The 9,127-nt window shown below is 44.3% G+C and overlaps 1 protein-coding gene across 1 annotated transcript; it reads right to left on the bottom strand.

Moving 5' to 3' along the window:
• Positions 1-213: 213 nt before the first annotated feature.
• Positions 214-8,896, bottom strand: LOC124487885 (low-density lipoprotein receptor-related protein 8-like). Its single transcript, XM_047050260.1, has 13 exons — positions 8,881-8,896; positions 8,535-8,666; positions 5,977-6,351; positions 5,088-5,207; positions 4,018-4,143; positions 3,311-3,482; positions 2,928-3,143; positions 2,660-2,778; positions 2,245-2,384; positions 1,963-2,104; positions 1,620-1,694; positions 1,298-1,452; positions 214-1,023 (listed from the first exon to the last, which is right to left on the bottom strand). Exons 1-13 carry the CDS (start codon positions 8,894-8,896, stop codon positions 988-990), a joined length of 1,824 nt encoding a protein of 607 aa, XP_046906216.1. The 3' UTR covers positions 214-987.
• Positions 8,897-9,127: the final 231 nt, after the last annotated feature.

The following is a 9,127-nucleotide window of genomic DNA, read 5'->3' as shown; positions in this document are numbered from 1 at the left end:
AAGTAATATTTACTACTACAGGTAAGAACGATATATAAATGTATTGACCCGACCTGTTGTTTTTACCTCTTTTGGGGGGGTCCAAGTCCAACCCTCCCCCACCCCCATTTTTTATACGTTTTAAAGCCTTAAATTTAAAGTTCAGAATTTTAGACTTTTTAAGACCACACAGGAACCCTGATTTTAGGAATATAAGAATTAAAGATTTTTTATCAATTCAATATTTTATTATTTTGAATGACAAATATATTATTGCTTTGTTTACAGGGTGTACTCTTTCAACGAGGTAGGCATTGACTGGCATTCACTGCGTACAAAGAAAAACCATCTTCAAAAATAAATATGAGCTCATACACATTAAACAAATTGTTCAGCAGGTTCTAGATTCAACTGATATGCATCTTACGTTGCCTGTAATAATTTAATCAGCACAAAAGCTGAAGTATTATCAAGAGAGTGATTATACAATTTGTGTTCAGACTGTTCTAAACAAAGTCGAGGACACCAACCAAGAAACAAACCGATCACACAAAACCATTCCCGGCACGATTGACTTTCAATTAAACTCTATATGCAAGAAATTCTAGTCAAAAACAACTACAGAAAACAGCATATTTGTTTCTTTGTCAAACCACAACATAATAACTTTATAATTCGGTTGGAATTGGTCCTAGAGGTGTTCCAGGGCCTTGTTATCCAAGGAAAAGATAAGAGGTCTGGTAGGAGGACTGGGAATAGGTGCAAGAATTCTCCTTGGCCGGCTTTCCCAGATTCGTTAAGAAGCTCTTAACGCTAACAGCTTCTTAGGAGCGTTCTAAGAGCGTTTCTAGAGGGTTCTTAGAACGCTCCAAAGAAGCTCTGAGCGTCAAGAGCTTCTTAACGAATCTGGGAAACCTTAACCTTTGCTGTTTCGTCTCATCAGGCACGCAGCAGGAGGACAAGTCCCTCAGAGGCATGGTGGTGTAGGACGGTACTCAACACCAGGACTCAGTCGTGGTCCGAGTCCAGCTGAAGGAGTGTGTCCTGAGGGGGGCAATAGAAAAAGAGCCTGCTCACCAGTTAAGCCTTTTACCAGAGGGCTGCTGTGACGAGGTCACGAGATGTAGCTGATGTGACATTCAACAGAAGTACTTTCTTACGAGTCAAATCTTAGAAACATGAAGTCAAATACACGGAAATTGACGACCTATCGACTACAGCCCACTGTAAAGGCGAATCAAATCATAAGTGAAAAGACCAGCTGACTATCGTAGATATGAAGGAGTCTACATTGTGAGAACACCTTCACATTCGGTACCTTGATAGGACATGTTTGAGGGCATCTGGCTGGCATGTGGATGAGGGGGTCCTGGGACTCCTTCAGAGAGAAGTCTTGAAGGATGAGGGTTCTGGAGGGGCTAAACTCTCTCCCCCACCACAGGATCAGTCCCACCAGTAGCACACTCAGCAGGGCTGGGTGGAAGAGCAAACATCACAAATTCAATCCAATGGAATTTTCACATCTTATACCTCTCCATCGTTTAGCTTGCGCCCAACTTGCCTCAGCATTCCTAGATGACAGACAATATATATATTTTTTTTTTCTCTCTTCCAAACTTTAAATTAAACATCAGACCCACCAATAACCGCAAGGATTCCAGCAAAGGTGTGATCTGACAGAACCGGATTTGGAACTGGATGAGAAACAACTGATTCTGAAACGGGAGCAGGGGAATAAAAGTTGATCAATTAGAATCTGTTAATTCAGGTGTTTCCTTGTCGAGGTGTCTTGATGAATCATTCTGTTTAATCACTCTACATTAAATGACGACTTAATTCTCTTGAAGCATTGCAGCCTCGCTTACCGTTTTAATGACTGCAGTCTGCAGGTAAATACATTTACATCAAATATTTAAACAGAGGACATTTTGTAAACCGTGTGCCTGTGAGTCTTCGAGACAGAAGGCAGTTATAAACCCCCACCTTTGGATTGTAGTACTGGATGTAGAAGTACTAATCCTCCTGGAGATTTTATATTGTGAAGAAGGACGCGAAAGTGACTGCCATTGTGTTTTTCAGCTGAACAGATAGACTGTGTCGTTGATTCACTCCAATACACACGTCCCTGTCATACAGGAATGCAATACATGATCAGTTCATTTAATTAGTAGTAGTGAAAGTGGGTTAAGGTTACTTTCTGGTTCAAGGCTTTTAATGGACTAATACTCTTATGTTGGAATCGTCTAGCGTTCCGGTCAATTTTACCTCAAACACCGCTAAGCCAAAGGGCTTGTCCAGGTATCCATTCGATTCAACCACTGTTTTCCGATGACGCCCTTCAAAGTCAATTCTGGAAATGGTGCGCATCCCCGCATCAGCCCAGAACAGAAGCAGCCGTGGCCCATCTGTGTGACATAGAAAGTTGTTTCTTACATACATATACACATATATATATATATATACACATACGCGTGTGTGTGTGTGGTAGGGAGGAGGGGGTCTCAATGAGGCGCCTAATACAATATTGCTTAATCTGTTTTTCCATTGATAAGATGAGTTAATTGATAAGTTTTCCATAAAAGCTACAAAAGAGCCTCCTTGCTTGCCGTGGATGCCTCCATCTCCCTTAGACCTACATATAAACTGCTGTAGTTTAACTGTTAAATGTAGTCCAACCAACCCAGCGAAATGGCAACTGGGTTCCGGATGACTGAGGTCACCAGCACTGTCCTGTTATGTCCGTCCAGGGTGGCTCGTTCAATCCTGGGGGAGGTTCCACTGTCAGCCCAGAAGACGAGACTGGGGAGAGGACAGCTGTACTTAAAGGACCTTATTTCTGCTGTCATGTAATATGAACATGTATACGGCACACAAGACATATTAAAAGAGAAAAATACTTTTTTTTCACTGTAATCATCATGGATCATTGGAGCATCGGATTTATTTACCCTAGTAACGGCTCCACAGCCACCCCGGTTGGCCTGTCCAACCCTCCAACCAGAAGACGCTGTGAAGAACCGTCCAATGCAGCAACATTCACTGAGTGACTGTTTGCATTGGTCAGATAGAGTAGCTCACGGACCCAGTCCACAGCCAATCCCAGCACAGCGCCATGGCCTTGTGACAACAGAACAGGCTTTTTAGAGATTCCATCCATAGGTATCCTGTAGAACAAACAGGCATGAGTCACATGCACACACTGAATTCCATTTCAAACAGTCCATGTAATGAATAATCTTTACCCAAACACGGAAGTTCACGCATCAACGGTTCCTTAGGTACAACGGTTCCCACATGTCAGCTCCCAGACAATACCTATAGGGTGTAATACCTGTAGACAGAGCCTTTTCCCAGCCCGGCCCAGTAGAGAGTGTGGTTTGCTGCGAAGACGGCCATTGCTCCAGGCCCCAGCGAGCCTGGGGATAGCTCCCTGTACTCCGATCCAGCAGTGCTGACCAGACGAAGCCCCTCAGAACTGCTAAACACAAGCTGGGCAACACCTCCTGCAACCACGCACCAATCAGAATCTTGTCTAGTTTGTTTTACTGATAAAACTTGAACACTTGTGTAAAGGCATTCATGAGACACTTTGTTTACAGTTAAAAGAACCATTAACTCAAGTCCCACCATTGATCTCCTTCAAGGATAATGATGTATGTTGTAATACTGTATTTAAAAAGGAAACTCGTTCTGTGAATTTCTGAGAATACAATAATCACAAATTTGAATTTACAGGCCAAAATGTGCTGACAGGAGAGCACCTGCCATTTTCGAGTTTCCCGCCTCATTTTGCATCAGTTTATGTACTTTGTACTTTGTACACACGTATCCAAACCCAAACTGCATCTGTCACAAGACTTTGTAAAAAACGGACCCTTGGTCGACATCTTCCCAATAGAGGTTAACAAACTTGCGGCTGGCATTGGGTCACACCACTCAAAGCAGGAAGAAAACTAGATATTATTATCACATGCTGACCCTAACCCTTATCCAATTATTATCAGGGAGGGGAAAATATGCCAATGCTTTGGAACACACCTTCTGCCATGCACTCTCCTGTCCCTGGACGTATCATGTAACCCTCATGGCAATCACAGATGAAGGTTCCATTATGATGAACACACAGTTGGTCACACACGTCCATGTCCAGGCACATATCAATTTCTGAAAGAAAAAAGGAGGAGACATTTTTCATGCTAAATCTGCCTACATCAAGTCTCTCCTCCAGCCTTACACCCCCTACTGTCTTCCTCTGACAACCGTCTGGTTGTCGCACCTCTCAAGAGCGCCCGCTCCAACCCAAGCTCTTCTCCTGTCTGGCCCCCCAATGGTGGAATCATCTCCCCACCTCCAGAGATACCGACTTGTCTCCCCACCTTCAAGAAAAGGTTGAAGACGCACTTGTTCTGGGAGTACAACGGTACTTAAGAAAGATTTGTTGGATCCGATGTTAGTTTATTTCCTCCAGGAACACAATGACACTTACTGAGGGACTTGTTGCACTTGTTGGTTAGTTGTAACTTGTTGGTTAGTTGAAACTGAGTTAACTACTTGTACTCGCTGTAAATTATATTATTGTTGCTTGCTTTCCTACAGGTACATTATTGCACTTTTGAGGTTCATGTCATTTAATTTGTAACTTGTTTAACTACCTACTCTTATCTTTCTTCCTGTCGGCACTTGGTTGCTTATCACAATGTATGCTCATGTTTCGGTTTCCATTGTTTATGATCAGTGACCTATGCACTTTTTGGAAAGCTCTCTCTTGGAAGTCGCTTTGGATAAAAGCATCTGCTAAATGTACATTTTACATGTACATTTAGTCATTTAGCAGACGCTCTTATCCAGAATGACTTACAGTAGGTACAGGGACATTTCCCTGGGGCAAGTAGAGTGAAGTGCCTTGCCCAAGGACACAACGTCATTTGGCACAGCGGGGAATCAATCCGGGGACCTTCTGATTACTAGCCTGATTCCCTAACCGCTCAGCCACCTGACTCCTGCTAAATGAATAAATGTAATGTAAATCATTTCAATGAACAGAAGAAAGAAAAAATCTATATTGCAGGTCACATTGTAGAGCCAACATTCTCCCACCTAGCACTCACCCTCACAGTGGGTGTCTCTCACCAGCCTCATACCGCTGGGGCAGTCACAGAGGAAGCCCATAGGCATGTCCACACACAGGTGAGAGCAGCCGCCGTTGTTTACACGGCACTCATTCTGATCTGCAAGGGTACAAAGGGACATGTTAAAGTGCAGAGAAAAGAAGGTAGGAAGGCCTACTTTGGGTAATGATTTGACTAGGAAGTCCCTTCTGATTCAGATTCTGGAATGCAGTTCTTAGGGGTCATGGCAACAGATTGTCTATTCAAATGCGTCAGCAAACAGAGTCCCAAGGTCAGTCAATATTGAGTATGTTAAGCTATTAAAAAAGTTATGCATTCACTTAAATAAACACGTAATACACGTTAGGTGAAGCATTTATTTGAGTACTTTTTCAAACTAAGGCCAACACTGTCAATTTGTAAATGGTATAGTACATTTACATTTAGTCATTGAGCAGGCACTCTTATCCAGAGCGACTTACAGTAAAGTACAGGGACATTCCCCGAGGCAATTAGAGTGAAGTGCCTTGCCCAAGGACACAACGTCATTTGGCAAGGCCGGGAATCTAACTGGAAACCTTCTGATTAATAGCCCGATTCCCTAACCATTCAGCCATCTGAACCCAGTGTATTGTGGTGCAATGAGTATGTGGTAGCTAGGGTTAGAAAACGACATTTACATATACAAGTTACTCTTACATATACAAATTTGTCTATTTTTCCTCTTTTAAACATCTCAATCAAATTTAGCTACACCTCAGAATTGACTTGCGGTTACAGTCAAATGTAGTTGAAGAAACTTGTCAATCTACAAAAGGACACTGTCGCCCTCTTCTGGTGATTAGAATGAAGTGCGGCAAAGCTTCAAATCTTGCAGTTGTCGTCTCACCACAGTTGTCCTCATCACTCCCATCGCCACAGTCGGGGGAGTGATCGCACCTCCAGGAGTGAGGCACGCATTGACCGTCGCCACAACGGAACTCCGAGTCAGCACACAAGGGAATGGTCGGGAGCACGGCCGACGGACACTGGTCCCCGCCTTCGTCCTGCCCGTCAGGACAGTCGGCCTGTCCGTCACAGAGCCTGGCTCTGGCCACGCAGATTTCCGTCCGCCCGCACTGAAAGGAGTCCCCGGTGCAGTTCTGACAGGAGGCCTCGTCACTGCCATCGCCGCAGTTGTCCGCCCCATCGCAGAGGACGCTGCGGGAGACGCATCCTGCGCCGTCACGGCAGGGAAACTCGTCTCTCTTACACGTCAGCACACCTGAGGGAGGGTGAGGGACGACAACAGGGAGACAACAGTGAGAACGACTGTTAATACCCCATCCATGCATTCAACAAAAGAAAAAAAGAAGATTACTGTAGGATTACTGTTTGGCCAGGACTGTAATTATTACACCTAGCAAATCTGGTTTCAGAATTCCTGGACCCGCTTAGACGGTCGGTCTGGATAGTTTCTCGTTAACTTGCATTCATCTTATCGTGACCACTACTGTGTAGTAATCTCACTGGAATTTCTACTGTGGAAATAAAGCTTTGTTTCTGTTCACTGGAGAGCTTGCGATCTGCAGGAGGCTTAGGATTCAGTTCAAAACTGCATACCAACACAAGCACACGAAAAACATCCATACACATTATCCCCTTCAACAGTGCTGTGTTCATTGAAAACAGAAGGTTTTGCAGTTCGTACAGTCGCTTACCGCAGTTATCCTCTAAGTCATTGGAGCCGTCAATACAGACAAGTGTCGTGCCAAAGCACTTATCCCCGCCAGGATTTGTATCCCCTGGCAGCGGGAGCGCGCGTGCGCTCAGAGAAGCAGAGTTAACCTGCTGCACTTTGAATTCACCTCTTAAAATGGAACAGATAGCGATGTGGAAGACTCGACAGGGTTTTGCATAATGGGACTCATTTATATACATAAATATGTTTATTTGTCTGTTACACAAAGGCGACATGTGAATTGTTTAATGCGTCGTTTAGTATTGTGGATTAATCGACAGTGTTTTCCAAAGTTCCATATTGCCATGCACCTTAGCTACATAGGTAGACAGATAGGCCTGTCTATGTGACTCGACATCACATGCAGGTTAATGAACAAAATGTTTTCCTTTAATCTAGGCTACCTCCATCTGTCCATCTGCGGGTGTGGTCTGACAAGGATGCCCCGTCTTTGCTAATCCGTCCCTCCCTGCCCTCTGACATGATTTCTGTATTAATTCACCTGTCTACCATATGAGTTACAGAGGGGATACATATTATATCAGGCCATTCTTTTCACCTGACGTGTACCCCCTCCCCTAACATGCAAAGGTCTGTCCTGTCATCATGTGTGTTATTTTATGTGTTCTTTTGGTCACAATGAACAACCTGAGATAATATGGAGATGTCTGCTCTTTCCTAGCAAACATTACAGAGGGGAAACACGTTAAATCAGGCCGTTTTTTCACCTGATATAATGTGCATCCCCTCTGTAACCTTTGGCACGACACCTGAATGCCATCACAGAGAATGCTTCTGGCAACACAGCCTCCATCTTTACAACTCAGAGCAGCGCCTCTCTGCTAAAACACAGAAACAACCAAGAATGAAACGCAGTGAAACTACAGGCAATTGTATGGTTCACGAACTATAGCCTTAATTTTCTAGTTGCTAGATATTCTGTCATTATTCAATTATAAGCAGGTGTTTGCCTTAGATAAAACGGACCACGGCTCATTTGAAAGTCACGTCATGAAACTTTAGACTTTGACTACTCTCTACTGGTTGGGGATCAGGTTGAATTGGGCTAGTAGTAGAGGGCAAGAACAGTGTTTCCCACACATAGACTAATTTGTGGCGGTGCGCCACAGAATCAACACCGGCCGCCACACATTGCGTTTCGTAAAACATTTTTTTTTTATCGCTATTTTGGTAAAAACACGCAGCGTATTCGTTCAGCTGCATTTCCTTTCCCTGCTCTCCCTCCGTCTCTTTCTCGCACGCGTCTTTCTCACATACACACACAGTCACTACGTCAGCACACGTTAGCAACGATGCATACGCCGTTCTAGTGAGACCGACAGCTACATCAGCGAGCCTTCAGCATTAGTGCCGTAGCTAAAGGTCTAGGAAAGTTGAGGCTACTTTTCGCTAGGTACCGACGGACATGTCTTAATCGAAGGTTCCCCTTCGTTCTTTTGGTGAGAAGTTTCAAGAGCTAGCTCCTTACCCGGCGTCATGGAGCTGACCTGTTAAATAGTTATTTAGCACCCTGTATGCAGCGTCGCTACCTGCATATGCAGAAATTATTTGTTTGTTGTTGTTGATTTAGTGAATTATTTCGACCCCCCCCGGTCTGACATGAAACAACACCCCCCCCCCCCCCCCCCCCCCCCTGTGGGAAATCTGTGGGAAACACTGAAGAATGTTGTGCAACCCAAAGACCTGCCCTGCAATTGCCTACTCACTGCAACCGAGTTCGTCAGTGCCATCCTCACAGTCTCTGTTCTCGTTGCAGACCCAGGGGCGTGGAATACACCTCCCATTACTGCACCTGAACTGCGACTGATTGCAGTCAGGCTGACTGCCTGCTGATGTGTCTGCAAACCATTACAGAAGTTGCTTTTGAATCGAACGGATTTCGGTCATACCGCGTAATGCAAAAGACCACTGCAAAAGAACATGCATTTTCTTTCCAATTCGAGTTACAAGATGAATTGGTGGTCCCTTCAACAAAGCATAGATGGTGCTACTGGAACCATTTGAAATTCCTACATTGCATGGGTTAGTTAGCACGTTAGTTATCTCGTTTACCATTTTGTCCATTCATGATATGCACAGAAAGAGACAATAAAAACAAAGCAATATGGCTTAAAAGCTCACCCAAACTTTGACAGCAGGTTACCAAGTGAATTATAAGAAATATGCCACCAAGGGGTCCCATGCTCGGTGTAGTAAGTGGAGAAGTCTGCGGCGCGTACAAATGACGTAATACCACAAGTCGAAATGACGTACCACCTCGATTGAGTAGGTTTGAAAAGCTGCTGAAAAGTTGCATTTA

Source organism: Hypomesus transpacificus, unplaced genomic scaffold (assembly GCF_021917145.1).
Source record: "Hypomesus transpacificus isolate Combined female unplaced genomic scaffold, fHypTra1 scaffold_107, whole genome shotgun sequence".
Classification (NCBI taxonomy): Eukaryota; Metazoa; Chordata; class Actinopteri; order Osmeriformes; family Osmeridae; genus Hypomesus; species Hypomesus transpacificus.
Note: the sequence above shows the minus strand (reverse complement) of the source record. Positions and strands in the feature narration are given on the sequence as shown.

Bases quoted from the DNA above. Each gene is read 5' to 3' on its own strand.
- LOC124487885 (XM_047050260.1), bottom strand. The intron at 6,352-8,534 runs GTGAGTAGGCAA...ACCCTCCCTCAG, and splicing joins CACTGACGAACTCGGTTGCA to GTGTGCTGACGTGTAAGAGA. The intron at 5,208-5,976 runs GTGAGACGACAA...GTACCCTTGCAG, and splicing joins GAGTGATGAGGACAACTGTG to ATCAGAATGAGTGCCGTGTA.